Here is a 22,620-nt window from a genome sequence, read left to right as displayed (position 1 = left end):
ACCAAAACCAATATAATTGCTTCAGGTGCTGCCATTTTTATCAACATATTAAATATTTTATGCCAACCATATTGCTGCTTAAAAGTACCAATATACTGCCAACTTTATTTTATGCTTCTATGAAAATCAAATATGAACTTGGAGTTGAAAAAAGGTTTCATTCGTTTGCTTTTGACTCTCAGTTTTATTTAAACGAAGTAAAGCAGAGGAAAATGATTAGTATTTAACAATTTACTGCTGGTTACAAAGAGAGGACACGACACTCATGTTTCAGAAGACTTTTATCTTATGGATAAATTACAGATTTGCCGAAGCTCATTCTAAGATCCAGTGACGTTTATTTTTATTTCATAACTTATTGTTCCTGCTGATTTTTACATCAGAAAAAGATCACATGTACATAGAAGGGTTGAAGAGATAAGTACCTTGACACAAACCTGTTGCTTGTTTCTTTAGCAGTTAGATAACTTTTAAATCTTTAAGCTTGAAAACTAGATCAGTGAACTAAACTGATATTTTAATCACTGTAGAAGAATTATAAACGTTTGCTAGAAAAATAACATTTTGAGACAGAAACAAAAAATTAAACTTACTTATAAAAGAAGTTTCTCCCAAGTAGCCTCTACGTTTAAGAACAACATCTAGAAATTTGGAGTCCTCGTTGATCAGGTAATATTCCTTTTCAAAGGAGATCCATGCCCAATTCAGACGAAAATGCTGGTTGGTTACCTTGTTTCCACCTTGAAAATAAAAAATTAAAGCCATAAATTAGTGCTTTCTTGAATGAGTGATCTTAAAAATTCCACAGATTAATGAAGCAACATTAACAATCAATACAGCTACTTAGTTTGATGCACAACCCTGGAATATGTACATGGAAATACAGCTTACAGTCTAGGGACTGTTACACATAAATTCTATCGCTGACATAATTCTTCACAAATTCCTTGCTGTTTTAGGAGGGGAAGTAGGTAACGGGTAGGAAGTGCACAACTACCAGAGGCTATTCAGTTTAATCCTAAAACTAAACATCCAACTTGCAGGATAACTCACTTCCCACAAGGTGCCGCTGGAGAGCAAGTTTTCTAATCAGAGGGCTGCAAGGCTCCTTTGTGATGTTCTAAAAAAACACACACTTCACAAATACCTTTTTCTGGTTCACGGAGCAATTGGGTGGAAGGTTTTAATTATAACCACCTAAGGAAAAACAAATATCCCTTCTCCGCCTCCCTTCCCCGCTATATTCCACTCCATTCCTTAGAGCAAACAGACAGTGCTTTTCATTGATTGCCATTCCACTCTGAAGATAAGGTTTTCCCCTCCCATCTTCCCACCAAAATGGAGCTGGCTGCCTATCAGGAGAAAATAAACCTTGTGTGTGATCTTTCTAATGTGAAAGCGACTATGTTGGCTAAATGAAAGGAAAAATAGTTATCAGCTGATCGATCACTCTGCACGCATCCCTCTACTTCTTTTGATCTACACCAATTATTTCAGAGTAAGGTGAGGTTTACAAACAAAGGCATCAGTAATGCCTTTTAAGTCTTTCTGAAAGTGGCTGTGGAAAAAAAAAAAAAAAAAAGCCCAAGTAACAAACACAGCTAGAGGCACAATTTTCATTCTAGTTTCTTCTCTTTGCAGTTCACAAAGAGCTTCACTACAGAAAAGGAAATGAAAGAGGAAAATCTCAAAACTTTAATAGATGCCAAAAAAAATCTACACAAGGGAAAACGTTGAATGAGTGAAGACATGGAAATATGTACATCTTTGCTCGAACTTTTAAAAAATAAAAACTGCAGCTACTTTCAGCTATCAACGTAACGTGTACTAAAGATTAAAGAGAATACCCTGTACAACTGAGATTATGTAGGGAAATTGTTTTCTTGTTTACTGTTGTTTGACTTTCAAATTAGCACAAGCCTTTTGGACAGCTATGTGCCAATGTGTGCAAGGGGCAAAAGATGGTTATATCATTCAATCTTGTAGGTCCTTCTGTGGGATTTTTGCTTTAAAAGAAGCAGAAATGTATTTGCAAGGAACTATTCATTGCAATATTTTCTATAATAACCCCAAACCTTAAAAACCATCTTATAGTATATCAAATCAATAAAATGTTATTCAACTCTTAAACAATAAATATTATTGGAACACCAAAAACACTTAAAAACACCACAACAAATCGTAGTGATGCTGTGATCGTAGCTTTGTAAAATGAGGCATGACACAGGTGTAGCTGCTTGGTGTTTTAAATGATGGGATTATGGACTTTCCTATTTTTAGTTAATTTATCAACTATAAAATATAAAGAGATTGGGGCCGGGCATGGTGGCTCACGCCTGTAATCCCAGCACTTTGGGAGGCTGAGGTGGGTAGATCACCTGAGGTTGGGAGATCGAGACCAGCCTGACCAACATGGAGAAACCCCGTCTCTACTAAAAATGCGAAACTAGCCAGGCATGGTGGTGCATGCCTGTAATCCCAGCTGCTTGAGATGCTGAGGCAGGAGAATCCCTTGTACCCGGGAGGCGGAGGTTGGGTGAACCGAGATCTCACTATTGCACTCTAGTCTGGGCAACAAGAGTGAAACTCTGTCTCAAAAAAAAAAAAAAAAAAAAAAAGATTGGAGAGCCGGAATTTTGTGTAAGTTTGTCAGTTGAACAAGGAAACTCATTCCACATTTTGCCCTGATGAAAATTACTACGCCTAACGTCTGCCGCACCCTGAGTGCTGTTCCGGAGAGGAGAGGCCATGGGCTAGGAGGCTCCTCAGAACTGGAGTCCAAGGCCCACCCACATCACTTCTAGCTGCAGTCTGACTCTGACCAAGTTACTTCTCTAGATCTCTCTGTTTCCTTTTCTGGAGAGTCAAGTGAGGGTGATGCTAATTAGCACCTGTGATTTCTTCGACGATTGGCTCAGATAACCCATATACACACACAGTACTCTGAGGTCAATAGTATCATTCAACAAATGCAAGCTCACTCTGCCCTGCCACACCACGCATGCCCAAGCCCACCCTGCAGGCCCACTGCTGGACTACTATTCGTCTGCCTGACACCCACCTGTGCTCATTTCTCCTTTGCCCCGCGTCTTGCCTACAGTTTTGCCCGTATCAAGTGGACTTTTCTTTTTTTTTTTTTTTTTTTTTTTTTTTTTTTTTGAGACAGAGTCTCGCTCTGTCGCTCAGGCTGGAGTGCAGTGGCCGGATCTCAGCTCACTGCAAGCTCCGCCTCCCGGGTTCACGCCATTCTCCTGCCTCAGCCTCCCGAGTAGCTGGGACTACAGGCGCCGCCACCTCGCCCGGCTAGTTTTTGTATTTTTTAGTAGAGACGGAGTTTCACCGTGTTCGCCAGGATGGTCTCGATCTCCTGACCTCGTGATCTGCCCACCTAAGCCTCCCAAAGTGCTGGGATTACAGGCTTGAGCCACCGCGACCGGCCCAAGTGGACTTTGCAGATTTCCAGGTTCATCCTGACCTACCCTGATTGTTCCCCTTGCGCTCTAATCTGCCCATTTGGAGGTCAAGCCAAGATTCTTGCAGCTCCTGGGATGTGCCACCCTCACTCTTTCCCTCATCCCTGTCCTCTTGCCTAACATGAGGACTGGTATTCTTCCTTGGCTGACACTTCCCACTCCTTATCGCTGCTCTATCCCCCTCCTGTGCTCCAGCCCTCTCATCTCTTTGTGATTCTGCAGCTGTTCTCTTATTGATTACTCTGTATAGTTGTGCACTTTAGTGGGTATCCTCTCATATTTAATTGTATGAGTTTACTAATTGTACTAAATTGCACTAATTTACGTCAGGAATTGAGAGTACCCATTCTTTCGTTGTTGCCAATACTTGTTCTCATTGTTTTTAAAAATATTTTTAAGAATTATTGTGCTTATGTTCCATTACTTGGAACATCATCTAGAAAGTAATAGAAAAGATAGAATAGTATGCAATTGACTAAATTAGTACATAAACCAGCTCTGATTTCAAAACAAATTATTAGATGAAAACACCTTTATGCCACACTCCTGTCCACTTTCAATTGCGGTCCCAGCAAGCCTAGGTTTCATTCCAAACTTCTTGTCATGCTCTCCCAAGCCTTTTCTTGTCCATTCTAACACCCGTGTCTTCACATCCCATCACTTCCCCCTAAAGAGAAATATCCAGCATCTCACATCCAACCTCTCACTCTTTTCTGGACAAAGGTGGCTGTTTTTGTATGTGCTATGTCTTCTGCTCAGGACATCCTCCGTTTTCCTACTCTTCCTGGGAATCCTTCTTCCTCTACATTTTAACAATTCTTAGCTAATTTTAAGATTTGATTCTACCCTTTCCTGAGATATTCCAGAAAATGTCATTCTCTTCTAAATATGGCACATTTTAAGAGTATCGAGTCACTGAGGGCTTCTCTCTTCAGTTTTTATAAAACAGCAAGCCTAATGCAAACTCCAGCACTCTCTACCCCTTTATTCTGATGAATTTTTCTCTACAGTACTTTCCAAAATCTTATATCCTATATATATTTACTCTTTTTTTTTTTTTTTTTGGTCATTTTCTGTGTTCTCCCACTGCAACACGTGATCCAGGAGGTCAGGGAGCTCATTTTACTTATTGTTAGAAAAATGCCTATTGCATCAATTAGAAACTCTAATGTCTGGGTTGAAAGTTCTGTGGTCCTTCATTTATTGAGCAATATAAATTTTCTATGTAAATGTAACATATCTCTTTCATTATTGAATCTTTTTATTCAAAAAACAGTAATCGGTTTAATGATACCCTTTCTAAAATGTTGCATACTTCTTGAAAGACTTTAAGTGATACATAAATGTGAATTATTGGAATTTGTGTTTCTCTAAATGACACTTTCAGGGATTACTGATGACTAATGGGATATTTAACCCTTCCATGCCCTTTGTGGATGGTTTTAGAGATACCTAATTTCGTCTCTACTTAAACATCTGTAAAAATTATTTCCAGGGTTGTACCTATGTTCTGAAAGGACGAAGGTGCCAGGTTGCTGGTTAATCAGAGGTTTTGAATGACACATAGCTGAACAGTTTGCTAGTATTTCATATGTACAACCACCACCTTGAGATTTTATTTCAAAATACAATGCAGAAAAAATATAAAGAAGCTTTGATTTGTAAGAAAGGGAGATGGTCCAAAGTAACTATTATAGAAAATTTGGAATTCCCACTAAAACTGGAATTTTAAACCAGAGCATATAAATAGATATTTAACTAGAAAATATGAAGTCTATAAAGCTTAACCCTGAATGGAATGAAATACTACGTAACTCTTCTGAACCTTACACATGTGAATCAGATTTGGTTTCAGAATTCATAAAAGCTTAGGTACTCACTTCTTATGCAGGAGGGATATAGAGATTCGAGGAACCAGGCTGTAACTTATTGTAACTCCCTTTACTAAAACTGTGACCTTGTATAATTGAACTCTGTATTTTATTGAAAGAATAGAAAGATACTTTATTGACTAATTTGTTACCTATCACGTAAACTCCTCTAAAACCTCAATTAATGGAAATAATAAACGTTGATACTTAAAAGCTACAGCTTACTGAATGTGAAATTATAGATGAAGTTAAATAATGTTGAAAACTGACACATTTTTACTTAAAATTCGTTGCCTTTCTAAAATAGATTCTGTCATTTATGATGCACAAGGAGCTAGTCTCAGCACCTCATTTGAAAAAAATTAAAGTCCATGACTCATGTCATAAATCCACACAACAGGTGCCTGACAGCTGATAACCACACTCCCAAATGCCCTGTCTTCAAATCCTGACACCAAAGCCATTAAGGTGTTGATGAAAAGACCTCTTTTGAACTTATCCAGCTGGTCTTCAGACTTCTTCATTTTCTTCAATTCTAACTCAGTAGTTTTTCTTTTTTTAGAATAACAAAGAATATCAAACTCCAATTAGCCCTCCCTAAAAGCTCAGGGCTGCCTGATCTCTCTAAAGACAAAGCATTTCATCTTCAATAATATGAAACTAGTGCCACAATTTTGACTTGTATTTGATAAAGGGGACATGTCCATTTAGCTTTGACAACAAATTTCTTCTTGGAGAATCGTTACAAATAGAAAATATTGTTGGTAATTTCTAGCTTGGTAAAATCTCATTTGCCCAGAATAAAGCTCAGCTTCAAAGCTGAACTGAAAATCAACTATATAGAAATTTTTAAAAGCTGGATGTAGTCCTTTAAATCAGCAATAGATATAGATATTTATATGAGAAAAGGTTAAGATAATAATACTATTACCTACTTTACTGGGGAAATCAGATCATTTGATTTTCGTTATTGTTTTAGAGACATGGTCTCATTCTGCTGACCAGGCTCGGGGGCAGTGACACTGTCACAGCTCTCTGCACCCTCAAACTCCTGGGCTCAAGTGATCCTCCTACCTCAGGCCCCTGAGTAGTTGGGACTATAGGTGCACTGGGCAGATAATTTGATTTTTAAGCAGATTTTTAAGAAGTCTTGTTCTCTTAGACAGTAAGGACAGTGATTAGCAACCACGCAGCTACCATCCGAATCAATGCTAGTAATGATGGTGCAAATCTAAAATCAAAGTTAAAATAAGGGATTAATTTCATTGCCATTTCTGTGATAGGATGATCTTCTCTTGAACTTTGCATTGCCTTAGAATCTTCCATAGGGGAATATCCTTGAGCTTGTGGAATCCTGTTCTCTGGCCCCTAAAGTCAGACTGACTTCACTCTGCTGAAAAGCACCTGGTGCACAGCTGAAGCCGACTTGGCTCTTACCCTGCCCCCAGGGGCTGGCATTCAACTGCAGGAGATGGCACGGGCACCTAGATAATGTGCACAAACTAGAGCCTGGCAAATGCTGTGAGAGGCACTGATAATGAGCTGTGGGAGTTCACAAGAGTGAGGGATTACTGTAGCCCGTGGGGATCAAAGACAAATTCATGGAAGAGATAGTGTTTAAATGGGGGCTTAAGTACAGGGTGGTATTTAGACATTTAGAGAGATGGAGGGGAAGGCGTTCCTGGAAGATTAGGTATAAGAAGAGAGATAAGAAATCCGGTGGAAAAAAAAAGGAACTTCAAAGAATTCAATGTGGTAGGCACTCAGGGCATTTACTCAATATTTATTTCCTTCTCCTCCTATTTAAGAGATTGGATATTAGAGACAAAGAAGGCGAGGTCAAGATACATCTGCAGCCCGCCCTGGATCATCCAGAGCTGACTCAGGCACTGAGGGATGACAAGCTTTAGACTACTTGATAATTTCAGTATTGATTAGTCCAATAGTAAGGTATTCAAGAATTGCTGCTTATGATAATTGTTATATCGTTTTCTCCCTTCATTCTGAACACTCCCTCCTCACCATTTCCATTGCCTAACACATTCTGAAAATGAGGCAGCACAGCACAGGGGTCAGATCCACAAAGAAATACGGAGATTTGGTAGAGAAATGTAGAGAAAGAGGAATGGGGCCAGGTGTGGTGGCTGGCACTTTTAACCCCAGCACTTTGGGAGGCCTAGGAAGGCAGATCACCTGAGGTCGGGAGTTTGAGAGCCTGAACAGCATGGTGAAACCCTGTCTCTACTAAAAATACAAAAGTTAGCTGGGTTTGGTGGCAGGTGTAATCCCAGCTAATCAGGAGGTTGAGACAAGAGAATTGCTTGAACTTGGGAGGTGGAGGTTGCAGTGAGCCAAGATCACGCCACTGCAATCCAGATTGGGCAACAGAGCGAGACACCATCTCAAAAAAAAAAAAAAAAAAAAAAAAAAGAAAAGAAAAAAAAAAAGAGGAGTGGCATGACAAAGACCCAGGAGGTGGAGGGAAACAGGCACAGCACCACGACACACGTTGGTTTCCATTGGACACACACGGCTTGTAGTGATCTTTGGGGCCATTTTTAGGATAGGTATGTACAAACACAAAAGAACAAATGGAGCTATGATATCTTAGAAACTGTCACACAAACTACACTGAATTGAGATCAAGTATGGATTATTTCATACTCTACTCAATATTCTTCTGTAGACAGATAAGAAATGGCCAGACTATATGGAGGTGGAGATGGATGCTGACAAATATATCAATGTTCACCTTACAAGCCAATAGTATCACAATCCACATTACTATGTGTAATTTTATTTCCTGAGGACATGATATGGTTACATATATACCCACCCCAGGTGGGTATCAGCTGATTTTCTCGGGCTATAAAGGAGCCTGTGGAGAGAGAACTCCTGGTAATGAAAATGGATGTCAGGCAAAACAATGGACTCTATACAAAAGTTTAATCATCTGAGTGTAGGGATTCAAAATGTAGTGTAAGTTTTCTCATCTCTAATTCTTGCCCAGGCTCCTGGATGTATTTTTGGATTCCAGGGAAAGAAAGCAGCTGTGGAAATCTAAAGAGATGCTTAATTAGTCTCTTTTTTCACACTAGGGGCCAAGCAGCACACTTTTGGATACCCTTTTCCTTCAATAGAGAATAACAGAAAAGATCACCACACAGCTATGTGGTCCACCCCTGGGGGTTCCTGGGGCCACAGGGAGGGTTCCTCCTATGGAGGAGCTGGGCATAGCTGTGATAGGATTACTAGTAGAGCTGTGCAGATGTTGCTGTGCAGATGTTGAGCAAATGAGCTTACTATGGAGAACACCTATCCTTGGGGCAGAAGTGATATTAAAAATAATCTTGACTGGACGGACGTGGTGGCAGCTTATGCCTGTAATCCCAGCACTTTGGGGGGCCAAGGTGGGGGGATCACAATGTCAGGAGTTCAAGAGCAGCCTGACCAACATGGTGAAACCCCATCTCTACTAAAAATACAAAAGTTAGCGGGTGTGATGGCGCGTGCCTGTAACCCCAGCTACTCAGGAGGCTGAGGCAGAATCACTTGAACCCGGGAGGCGGAGGTTGCAGTGAGCTGAGATCGTACCACTGCATTCCAGCCTGGGTGACAGAGTGAGGCTCCATCTCAAATCATCATCATCATCATCATCATCATCATCATCTTGGCCAACCAGTGGCATGGGCTTTGGCCAATCAGAACTGGCATAATATAGGCATTGAACAATCAAAACACACAAAAGAGAAACCATAACACTCACCAAAAACAAGTGGAACTCAAGTGTAGGTATAAGCTGGCTGAATTCAGCTCAGCCTTGGGGACTCTGAAAATGCCTGCAGAGGAGAGCTGGACAGATTGAGGACCATGGTCAGGGTGATTTTGATAATATGCACATTATCTCAATGCATCTCACAGCAACCCTGCAACTTAGGTATTTCCACATTCTATGCATGAGGTAAATCAGTGTCAGATTAAACTAGCCACTTTACGTTCCCAGGGGTGTAGTATGTGGTAGATGTAGCATTCAAGTGCAGCCTGCTAATATTCTTCCTATACTTCCTCTGAGTCTTCAGATGACGACCTTTAGGTGACTATCCTATTTGCAGGCTACTCTAGCTTAATTCTAATTTGCTTAACTTAATTTATAAATTAGTGCTACTGGAAAGAAGCAAAACTGTCATCCGAGTAAGTTTCCCTCTACTATCAGCTCTGATTCTAGTGAATAGTGAGGCCCTCAAATGATGCGTATTACATGATGAAGCAAAGGGTATGAAAGTTGGTTAACAAATATTTGAGACGGATTTATAAAAAATTAACACAAGCTAGGATTTAAGACCCTCTGGTTTGATGAATGAATTTGGAGCCAAAGTCAAAATCCAGGGAAGTCAGAAGGAAAATCCTCCTTCTAGGCTGAATAATGTGCCTCATCAGGCCACAGCCAGGTTGGAATGGGAATCTGCAAGCCTGAGCCTGCAGGGATCCTCTGCATTTCTCTAAGCACAGCCCCCCTCCCCCAGCTCCATTCAAAAATAAAATAATAAAATAAAATAAAATAAAAACGATGTGTTTATTTTCATCCCCTGCAATGGAAAGGGAGGAAAAGGAAGGACGAAACATGAATTTACATCCCCTTACCTAGGGTTTAAGCGTATTTCCTTCATCAAACCTGATTTAATTAAGTAACACTGCTTTCTTAATTAGAAGCTTACACTTAGTGGAATGAATGTCTGTACTGATAGGCATGCTTAGGATAAGGAATTCAGGTGTATATCTACAGAGGACAAAGGACAAAGCACATGCATAATTGCAAGATGAATTCTCATTTACAACATTCAGGTTATTAGATTATCATTTGGGGTCTAAATTACAAGCTAATTTTGTCATTTTAACACTGTGATGTGAGTGGCTGAGAATTATTTTTTCCTGAACATGCAAGTATAACACTGTATTTTAAATAAGAACACAAACTAACTCAAGAAATTATTATGTGGGTGAATAATACAAACAGATGCCAAGCATTTTAGAGCAGAATGAATGCTGGATTCCATCTTTTCTCACTGCTCCATTTTACCAAGATTCAGAAAGGTTGGGATGTGAATAAGATTACAAAGCATTTTGAATCCCCAGAGATTTCACTCCTGGTTTAGTGATCTTTCCATTTAACAGGCTGTAATCTCAAATACGGTTCTTAAGCATAAGATTATTTTAAAATGTGTTTAAAATTAAATAAAATTATATGTGTATATATAATTTGGGAGGACTTACTTTATTTTCTTTAAAGCAGCCCAGAGACAATTTTTTAAATTATTTTTCACTTGTATAGAAGTTAAAAAAATGTTTTAAATACTATACTGTTACAGAAAAAATTACCGCTTTACTAAGAGTTAAGTTCGTCAAGAAGATCCACACCCTCTTCTTCCTCTGGGGAAGAGAAAAAAATACAAAACAAAACACCTGGTGCAGCAAGATTTCATGCATGCACTGCCTGCAGCTACAAATAAATTTATTAGATCTCTGGCAACACATTCTTAAAATAAACTTAATAGCCTTCAGGTCTCTGTTCAAACCAGAGCATAATTCCTTTTGTGGCGCCAGACTTCTCCCCCCACCCCAAAGGAGACTGAGCTAAAGGAAAGCAGTGGTTCTCTACACTTCTCCACCTTTTTGAGTAACTGGTTTAGCACCATTTAGTTAATTCTCTGTGAAGTGAGGCTGTTTTCTAATTCCTATTTGTATAACAGTACCATACACAGACACTGTCATTACAATTAACATGCATTACAGTCTGAACTGTATCTTGGATTATCTTTTGAAAATGTGGTATATCCACATTAGGAGACAAAAATATATAAAGGGAAAATACAAGTACCTTCGTCTGACAGTTAATAAGAAAACTTTTTTTTAATCTGACTTCTTTCCATTATGACCAAAATTTAAATCTGATGGTTAGTATGAAGAGATTGGAATGGGGTGGGAGAAGAAAAGCCATTCTATGAATTAAAATACTGTGAGTGAATCGTAACTCAGAATCCCAGAAAATTAGATTGAAAATTAGAAATAGGAACTTCCTGAAGATAATTTTAGTTTAATTTGTTATTATTGCTTTTAAAATCTAAGTTAGGAACATGTTCTTAGTTCTATTTGTTTTCAGCAGCAAAATCAAGATTTGGAAGTTTTAAACTACTAGACTTAAAAAGAGGTATATTGCATTATACCTGGTTACTTAGATACTGCTCCTGTGAGAAGCTAAACGAGATGTGTCACTGATCTCTGTCAAAAAGGAAGGAGAGAAGGAGGGAAAGAGAAAGCAGGGTGGGAAGTGACAGTGTGGGGGAGACAGACAGAGACAGAGACAAAGAGAGGATGGAGTAAAATAGCATCAATGTCATACATTTGTTTTTCACATTTTCTTTTCATTTATTTCAGATTAGTTTTGCAAAGCTAACTTTGGTGCTTAGCTTTGGTGTAGTATTATTTAATTAGTTGAACCCCTTGGTGATTGCTCTGATCCCTTTAGAACTGTGCCAGAGCTACAAAAGCAGCCCTTCTCATTAATTTCACTATCTCAGATTAATACAAAAGCTGTTCATTTTGTATATTTGGCTGCATAAAAGAAAACACACACACATACACACATACACACAAAGCAAGTAGAAAAACAAGTTGTTGTGGTCTTAGAGCTCCAGTCCTTGTTAGAAAATAAAAGTTAGACAATGTACAGTTTTATTTAATTGATATTTTGGAACGATTTCCATGAAAAGCACATATGTTAGGAAGTATAAAGTTGGTTCACATATAGTCCTTTCTGTGAAATGTAGACTCTAGTAAGGAGGGTAAACCAAATGCTATACATACATTAAATACAACATGTAAGGTGAAAAGCTAAACAGAAATCTCCTGCAGCTCAGAGGAGGGAGGGGAGCACACTGGGTTGGAAAGACCCAATTAAAGGGTTGGCGCAAGGGTTGGTGGATGGAGGATGGGCCCCTCCCACAGGAAGGAACTGCAAGAAAATTGATTCAGGGAAGGACAGGGCAGCATGTGTGTGGGCAGGAATAAGAGTTGAGCTCTGCAGGGTTTGTGAAAGGAAAAGGGGAGGAGGAGATAAGCTGGAAAATCAGGCTGCTCACAAAGGAAACTCGGGGCATAGAGAGACATAATTCGCACCATGCTTTCAGAAATACTGATTTGGAGACAGCAAGTGTTGGCAAAGATGTGGAGTAAAGAGAATTCCTGTACACTGTTGATGGGAATGTAAATCGGTACAGCCATTATGAAAAACAATACAGAAGTTCCTGAAAAAAAAAAAAAAGATAGAACTGTCATATGATCCAGCAATCCCACTTCTGAGTATATATTCAAAGAATATGAAATCAGGATATTGAAGGAGTATCTACATTCCCATGTTCACAGCAGCGTTATTCACAATGGCCAAGACATGGAATCAACCTCAGTGCCTATCCATGGATGAAAAACAAAACAAAACAAAACAAAACTGTGGTAGAATTGTTAGTGGAAATGTAAAGTACAGAAAACAGGATGGCTTTGGGAGGCTCAAGGCGGGCAGATCGCCTAAGAGTCAGGAGTTCAAGATCGGTCTGGCCAATATGGCAAAATCCCATCTCTACTGAAGAGTACAAAAATCAGTCAGGTGTGGTTGTGGGTGCCTGTAATACCAGCTACTTGGGAGGCTGAGGCAGGAGAACAGCTTGAATCTCCGAGGTGGAGGTTGCAGTGAGCTGAGATTGCGCCACTGCACTCCAGCCTAGGTGACGGGAGACTTCATCTCAAAAAAAAAAAAAAAAAAAAAAAGAAAAAGAAAACAGCGTGGCTAAAAACAGAACTACCATATGACCCCAATTATCCCACTGGTAGGTATATACCCAAAAGAAAGGAAATCAGTGTATTGAAGAGATATTTGCACTCCCAAGTCTATTGCAGCAATATTCACAATAGCCAAGATAGGGAATCAATTTAAGTGTTCATCTATGGATGAAAGGATAAAGAAAACGTGTTCTATATACATAGTAGAGTATCATTCAGCCATAAAAAAGAATGAACTCTTGCCATTTGCAGCAATATGGTTGGTACTGGAAGTCATTATGTTAAGTAAAATAAGCTAGGCACAGAAAAACACATAACACATGAATCTCACTCATAGGTAAGTCTCACTCCCGTTTTTAAAACCATCCTCGTGAGATCCATTCGCTGTCACAGGAACAGCATGGGAAAGACCCGTCCTCAAGATTCAGGTACCTCCCACCTGGTCCCCCCAACAACACGTGGGAATTATGGGAGCTACAAGATGAGGTTTGGGTGGGGACACAAAGCCAAACCATATCAGAGGTACTCAAAGAGTCCATTATTTTGATTAGTAAAAATAAATGATGAATAAATTTTTTGGAGGAGTTTTGGTCCTAAGCCACTATTTAGCCAAAATCCAAACGCATACTATGTACAGGTTAAAGTTAGGCCCTACCCATTTCCTTCCCTCTCTTTCAACTTAGGAAGAAAATGAGGATCAGTGTGACAAAATTTTTCTCCTAGGCCAAGATAAACTACCTTTTGCTGCACTTGGTTAATATACGATGCAGGTGGTATTTTTGAATATGCTGAGGATTTGAGACAATGGTTACTACAGAGAATTCGTATTAATTGCACGCAGAAACTTTTTAAAGAGCAGACTTGGAAAGCGAATACATTGACTTCACAATTATTAATAAGGTCTAAACCAGTAGTTATTGGAAAAAGGGCAATAATTTTGCCCTTTGAGGAATGTCTGGCAATGTCTGGAGACAGTTTTGGTTGTCACAAGTTGGGGGGGGAGGGGCAAGGCAGGGGGTGTTACTGACATCTAATGGGTAGGGGTCAGGGAGCTACAGATCCCACAACGCACAGGAGAGTCAGACCCTCCCGCTCAACACACACACAAAGCATTAGAATTATCTGGCCCCAAATGTCAATAGCACTGGTGTTGAGAAACCGTGGTCTGTACTTGTTATATGGTGGTATATCAACATTTATAACCTAACATGAACATATGATCTGACTTTTCTTGGTAATTCATATTTTCCTATAAATTGAATTGAGAATATATATGATCAAATGATAAAACTGCCTCCTCTTCTTACATAAATATGCAGAAATTTTCAAGTCCATCATTGATGTGGAAAAGTTGCCTGTAGGAAGTGTTTATTCTCTTGTTGCAGAAAGTAGTTGAGCCAGTAATTTTCCTACTGTCAAAATTTATGGCTAATCCTTTGGGAAGTTAGAGGTGAGGAGGGATCTTGAGCAATGCACCAAACTGTGTCAAAGTTTGATATTGTATGCATGATTTGGATTTCAGTATGAAATCAAATATGTGGGCAATGATTTCCATGTTAGATGTTTTAAGCAGATTAGGCTTCACCAAACCATGTTAGAGCTGAGAGCACAAAACAGAAAGGCTTCCTAAGGTAACTGCAGATAGACAAGGCTGGGCACTGAACACAAATTATCCAGACTTCCGTGTCTTTATTGTAGCTCAGAAGAGAAATACTACATGTTCCCAATGCACACGTGCTTGTGAGTACACACACATGCACCTGCACACACATGCATGCACAGCCTTACCTTGTTCTTACAAAGAACAAAAATGCCTTCCTCTCCAAAAACATAGAACACACAGCATCTTTTACATGTTTCTCCATTGAACAATTTGGGAAAGCACTTCCCCAAATAATTTTTTTTGAATCGTATTTCTCCTGGTAGTTAATAGGTATTACATTTATAAAAAATCACTCTATGTTAACTAAGGGAGAAATAAACTGGATTAAGCTATGTAAACAAAATTCTTACCTGCAGTAATTCCTAGGGACTTTAATATGTGAATATGCACTGAGCAAGTCTAAGGAAGGGATTGGAGCACACAGCATTTCTCAATCTCCTTTCAGCAGGGAACCTGTGTCTCAAGGCATCATGTTAAGACTCTGATCTACAGCACATATTTTGGGACAAGTTAGCTTTGAGTACAAACCATTCAAAACACAGATATGAGCAGAGAGCCTGTGTAGTATCAATCACATGCAGGTCACATAATTTTCATTTGTCATATTTGACAGTAATAGTTAGAAATGCATGTCATGATCTTGAGGAACAAATCTAAATAAAATTTAAAAATTTATTCCCTACCAGCAATACAAATTCTGGTTCATGTCATTTCCATTTCCTAATCCAAATGGCAAAATAAACATGTTAGTTTGTAGAATGCCAAGAAAAATACAAGTTCAGGTAAACACAACTGACTGCTGGTATATTCGTTCCACAGACAGACCACATTTATTGTTGGAACACACGCTTTGCTTTTCTTGCAGCTTAACAGTATAGTGCCCCAGCCCTTTTTTTTAATTAGTCAAATGCGGGATCAGATCTCAGAAGAGACAAAGGTTAGGATTTTGACCAGTTCCAAAAAACACAGCTAAAATCACCAACAATGTACAACGAGCTATGTCGGCCTCCTGTTTTCAGTTGGATCTTACTCCCTGTGGATATTTGAACCCTACGATCTGGCCAGCTCTGATAAGGGATTTAAAGGCTTACTAAGAAGAATGCTTCTGAAGCTATTAAAACAACCAGTATGGGAAGCATGGACTAAGCTGGGTTTTGGAAAGAGGATAATGCTGCAACATAAACTTTAAGGCTGATAAACAGATAAAAATTCTGAAAGCACATTGTTCCCTAGTCTGAACTTCTTCCTCACCCTGATCAGTAACTACTTCCCATGAGAATATCAATAAATACAACAGCTCTGTACTCATCAATTTTAGAAGAAAGCTGATAGACAATTCTGAGTCATTGATTTGCATCTCAACTGATTATGGTAATAATATTAATAAGTTGTATTGGAAAATACCTTTATTGACTGGAGAACCAAACGAGTTAGAAAATGAAAACTAACTAAACTTACTTCTATGTTATCTGTATAGACAAGAAAAAAACACATAAATGTGTGTGTGTGTATATATGTGTGTGTGTATTTGTATGTATATATTATACATATACACACTCACCAGGCACTCTGGAGATTTAGGGCAACAGATAAATACACACACACACACAGACACACACACACACACACACATATATATATATAAAATATATATATCAGCTTTATGCCCTCAAGAAACTGAAACCGAAAATTTGTAAAAGAAGAGGAAATGCACACACAGAGAAAACCAGACCATGAGTACCCTTCAAAGAATAATAGAATAACTATCTTTTGGGAATATATAAAATTCTCAGAATGAATTCTTAAGACAGGAAAATCTCATAAATATCTTTTAATACCTTAATGATAACAAAGTGAGTCAGACTGTGGGGAACATCTATATTTCTTCTGTTTCTTACTCTCTTGCCTCCCTTTTGCCAATATAGGGGGCAAGGTAGGCAGCGATTGGGACATTTTGCCAATATAGGGGGCAAGGTAGGTAGGGATTGGGACTCAAACAAGGAAATACCTGATAGAATGTACAGACGCTGGACTAAATGTATTGAAACAAGGGAAACTGGGCTGACCTGCCCAGGCTTGTAAGCAAAGACTGCACTAGAATATCTGGATGGCTTCGGAAGCTCCAACCCGGCCAGTGTTTGGAACTCTGCACCAGTTTCTACCAAGGACCCAGGAAATGCTGCCAAATTGCCAAAGGTGGTTTCTGTGCACCTTGTGTCTTGGTAAAATCTTCTTCCACACCTTCATTTGTTCCCTGGAAGAGTTAAATCTTCTTTTGGTCATTTAAAGCCCTTACTCCCTACATGGCAGCCATTCAACTCAGCGATTTTACTTCTTCCCTCCTGACTTAAACGACATATCCCCTCACCTGAATGCCATTGGCCAGGTACAGAGCAGCTTGTCTTAATTAGTTATTCAGCCTAAAAAATGCATAAGCTTATCTTTTCAAGGTTTCCTATAAATAAGGCTCTTTGAGACATAAAATATTCTTCTAGTAGAAGAGAAAATTTTAATCATGAGTACTTCAATAATCTTTGCCTACTTTAGACCTTTCCTCTTAGGTAATTTACCCCACAGTCAATTCATAAAATCATATGGTTGGTTCTCTTTCACTCTCTGCCTCCCACCCACTGGCCCTGTCACTTCTAGGGAGAGAGTTTCAGCTTCGAAAAGTGCTTTGGATATTGTGAGTAGGAATGTGGCCATTTTTATGTCTTATGGCAAAATCTTGAGCAGAACCTTACTGCACTTTACACTCAACACACCTATACATCATTACAAATCTTTCATTGGGAAAGGCCAGAGACATATTAATAGTAGCCTCATTGTGTACAGGTTTTCCCTACTTATGAACTTTTTTGCAAGCCTTATCAAAAGGTAAAGTAGGATTGAGATGTTATTATGCAGAAAAAGAGTTCCCGGTTATTGAGCCTATCTTTAGAGTTCCTACTTAGCATAAGTGGTCTAAAGACCAATTTAGGACAGATGAATAGAGACGAATACAACTATAAGATTTCTATAAAAATGTGCACTTGCAAATCCAATAATGAGTATTTTTCACTGAGTTCCCTGAGGCAGGATTCCCTAATTTATATAATACAGAAATCATAAAAGTAAGAAATGGGATCAAATCCCTCAAATAGAGAAATTACATGCACTAGAAAGGGTATGATATTGGAATGTGAATTTAGCACAGGGAATAAAACAGAGGCTTGGCTGTGAGGAGCTGGGGAAGAAGCAAGGAGAGATGAGGAAGTCAAATACACACAGGGAGAAAATTCCTAACCTTGTCCCTAACAGGCAGGATATTGATAATTACCCAGCACTGACTCTGAGATTTCTGGTTTCAATCAGATTGAAAACCAGAAAGCAGAAGCCAGATTAAAACCAGAAAGCTCACAGAATCAGTGAGCTTGAGATGCTGGAAAAAACAACAACAACAAATGAATGATAGAAGCCAACTGTTTTCTATGGAAAATCTATGGTGATCCCTGAAAATAGTGGATTAGGGTGCCAACCTAGACTTCTTAGGTCAACAGAGGGGGAAAAGGAGGGCATTTTAATAGAAAAGACAAAACCATATAGGAAAAACTGTAATAAACCTGATGTTTTTAGGGAACTAATTAAACAGAACCTCTTTATCTTTATTAGCAATTATACCACAATGAAAAATAAAGAGGCATATGATGAGATGTTACTGAATATACCCATAGCTTTTATTAAGTATGGGATAGAAGTTCAAGTAAAATTTATTTAAAGAAAATGTGTCTCAGGATGGGTTTTGCAGCCTAGCTTGGAACTTCTTTATGAAGACATTTCACAAAATATAAACAGCATGCTCAGCAAAGTTTTTCTTTTTTAGTATATTTATACTATTAAAAAACATACTTCAAAATAATTTTACAATAATTGAATCAGATTAGAATCTGGTTAATTTGTAAATATCCTCAATTTATTTCAGATTCTATTCTATATACTACTTGTGTGTTCCTTACAGTTCTATTTTCCAGTTAGACATTACCTTAATATTTGAGGATTATTGGATCATTCTTCCTAATTAATACTTTAATGTGAAAGAATTCATTTGCTTTAGAGAAAACAAGAACAAGAATGTACATTGTTTGACTTCTAGTGCAAAACAGGTGATTCAGTGAGCTTCAATGTCATGTTAGTTTATAAACCACATAAATAATGGCTTCAATTACTTGTTATTGCATCATGGCCTCTGTGAGTGAAATTACTGTTGAAAAATCTGCCTAATTGCCTGGGTAGGAAAGTGGTACTATTCTCACTAAAGTGTTCACTGTTTTCCATAAAATAACTGGAGCTGGCTGGGCGCGGTGGCTCACACCTGTAATACCAGCACTTTGGGAGGCCACAGCGGGTGGATCACCTGAGGTCAGGAGTTCAAGACCAGCCTGGCCAACATAGTGAAACCTTGTCTCTACTACAAATATAAAACTTGGCCAAGAGTGGTGGCAGGCACCTGTAATCCCAGCTACTCGGGAGACTGAGGCAGGAAAATTGCTTGAACACGGGAGGTAGAGGTTGCAGTGAGCTCACATTGTGCCACTGCATTCCAGCCTGGATTGACAAGAACAAAACTCCATCTCAAAATAATAATAATAATAATAATAATAATAATAATAATAATTGGTGCTTTTAAAGTTAAGTAACAAGTTGGAATCATTAAAGGAAAGGTAAGATTTGCAACCAGCCTGGTCAACATAGTGAGACACCGTCTCTACAAAAAAATTAATTGGGTGTGGTAATGTACACCAGTAGTCCCAACTACTAGGGAGGCTGAGCCAGGAGGATCACTTGAGCTCAGGAGTTGGAGGCTGCTGTGAGCTATGATCCCACCAATGCATACCAGCCTGGGGGGAAGAACAAGACCCTGTCTCAAAAAACAAAACAAAACAAAACAAAGATTTACCAAAAATCTGTAAACTAGAGTAATAACAACAGAATATTTTAGATGCTTTTCTTCTGACTTAACAAATGTTAGTTGTTCATAATCTTAGCTGACACTTTTTAAATTCAAAAATATCTTTGTGTTTATTCATTTTATCTTTTTTCCACCTCTCTCCATTCATTCCCATGAGAATTAGGGGGCTTTGTTTTTATTTATTTTGTTTCAAAAATAGTTTACTGATTCTCATCAATATTTATCTGTAATTATTTCTATAAAACATATATACTTATGAATGTACTTACATATATAATGTACACATAGTCATCTCATTAATCCATTCACCCTACAAATCACTGAGAGTAGATATTATAGGCTTGGAGCTATGCTGATGCTGGGGATGCAGACATAGAAGGCAAGCACATGATAGAGTGGGAGAAATGACAAAGAAAGAGAGCTTTATTGTTCTATTCAGTAAGGATTAAGCTAGTGGAGAGCAAAGGCTGCTATAGTGGTTTAGGGGTGGGGCACACAGGCTTGATGACTCCAGAACACAATTATCAACAGCTGTTATTATACTGCTCTGTGATCAAGTGATGCCTCTTGGCTTATTGAGAAGTACAAGACTTTCTGTACTTGCACTAAGTAGTCTCCCTCATACCATTTAAGATTCTAGGCTTGTTTTAAAGTAGATTTTTTTGTTTCATCCATTGCTGTGAACTGTTAGCTGTCATGTCTGTTGTTAGTGATCCCTCTTTTGGGAAACTCTCTATTCCCATCCTAATATTAATCTTGAAATTTGCTGGGGGCCTGAAATAATGAGACAAACTAAATTCTATAGGCTCAGAGTAAGGCAAATACAAGAAATCTTGCCACATACTATACATATATATACATATATATGTATATGTGTGTGTATGTATATATCTAGCTATATATATTTTAAAATAGCATAATGGTAAGGAATGTACTATACAGAATGAGAAAAACCTGGGTAGAAAACTTACTCAAATATGCCAAGCATAAAGTTGACTTGAGCATCCCTGAGTTGTATATCTCAAGTGTATATTTGGATGCCAGGAGACCCTCACATAGGGGTATGCATGTCAGAAAGGTGGATGAGCTGGAGCATAGATTTAGTTACATCAATTTTGTCCATCAGGAGTTTGTTTTGCTTACATGCGCCTTCTTACCAGTGATCCATATAGAACAGTTTGCCAGGTATGTTGAGTTTTAGACCCATAAAGTGCTAACAGTATTATTGTCCTAGTTCAATGCCTAAATTATTGCAGAAATTCTGGTTCAGACCTTGCTATTGAGCCATCCCAAGCAACAATGGGGTTGCTCAATTTGATGATTATTTAATGACTGCAATAATTCAAACATGTTGTTCGTTCTGTAGAATATAGGGAACCAAGTTAACTCCTAATTTAAGTCTCAAAATTTATTGAGAGGACTATTGTAGTGCAGTAAAGACAAGGTTTGAGGCTCACGATTAGAAAAGTACACAAAGGTTACCATTGATAGTTCTACCCCATTTGGAAGCCCCACCAAAAATTACAGTCCAGTAAACAATACAATAGCATAATTCTTCAAGAATAAAGAAAACAGGAAAGAGGACAAATGCGATGTGACATTTGAAATCTGGAAAGCAAATAGACACGTGTAAAAGGTTAAGAATATCAGAGACCGTCACATTTGAAATTATCATTGGGAAAAACCCAGCTACAACCTGATTTGTACCTAAGGACCATAGAAGACCCCAAAATCGATAGTGCCAGGGAGCTCCTCACAGCTAGCTGTTATTTGCCCCCTGTGCCAAATTCACATTCCCTTATGCTTTCTAGTCCATATAATTTCTCTATATGGGGAATCTGATCTCATTCTCACTTTCATAATCCCTGGACCATATAAATTAGGGAATTCTGCCTCACAATATACAGCAGTAATACTCATTATTAGATATTGCAAGTGCATATTTTTACAGAACCCTTGTAGTTGCATACATCTTTATTCATCTTTTCTAAATTGTTCTTTAAACTATTTTTGATAAATAGGACCTGTAAAGATAGTCTCAATACCTGGTAGAGATACGTAAAACTTGAATAGTTGAAGAACAGTGTAAGGAAGAAATGTTGACAGATGGGAAAATGACTGTCTAATTATTATTGTAATTTAGATGCTACTTTGCCTTCAATAATTTAGATGCTACTTTGCCTTCAGTCATTCAAAACACATGTTCCGTTGTTTACTCATAGTGCTTTTCCAGCCTCTGCTCGACATGTATTTTTTTCATTGTCAATATTTATCAGATGAACGACAAAAAAGTACATGGAAAAGCCTCAGTGCCTCCTTTTTCTCCAGACAAGCATATTACACTTAAGCCACAGATTTACACACTTAGGCTTTGGAAAGTTTTCCACAGGTGTACTGATTAAATGATTCCCACTTTCACACCCTCATAAAAATGCACACCTAGAGCCACAGATTCATAAGGATTACTTTCTATGACTGATGAGAACAGCTGCTTCAACTCAAGTAAGGGAATGAAAACAACACTTTCAAACAGGTAAGAGTCCGGGAGCCCATTAACTAAAGTGCTATTAAAGTTATAACTATCTGCGATTTGTGATGTGTCCGGAAAAAGCTAAAACTAAGTGTCTCTAGCACCTTAATTCGCTCCTTACGATGACTTGCTGGAGTCAACAGCAGTCCACACCTTGAGTTGAGGGCTGTTCTCAATTGTCCCTGTTCATGGCTTTTTGAGAAAAATTTATCGAGCACCCATTTTGTGGTCATTCAGTGACTCACATTAGCTACATACGAAGGTCTTCATTAGGGAGAAATTCTGGTGGTTTGTGACTTACTGGA

General features: G+C 38.5%; 1 protein-coding gene across 1 annotated transcript in view; it reads right to left on the bottom strand.

Moving 5' to 3' along the window:
• FREM2 (FRAS1 related extracellular matrix 2) overlaps nucleotides 1-22,620 on the bottom strand; it is a 180,171-nt gene that overhangs the window by 101,782 nt on the left and 55,769 nt on the right. Inside the window, 1 exon segment of the mRNA XM_050766107.1 lies at nucleotides 594-740. Within this exon segment, the coding sequence (XP_050622064.1) occupies nucleotides 594-740 (147 nt within the window).

The sequence above is a fragment of the Macaca thibetana genome, chromosome 17 (assembly GCF_024542745.1).
Source record: "Macaca thibetana thibetana isolate TM-01 chromosome 17, ASM2454274v1, whole genome shotgun sequence".
NCBI lineage: Eukaryota > Metazoa > Chordata > Mammalia > Primates > Cercopithecidae > Macaca > Macaca thibetana.
This window is presented reverse-complemented; position numbering and strand designations above follow the sequence as displayed.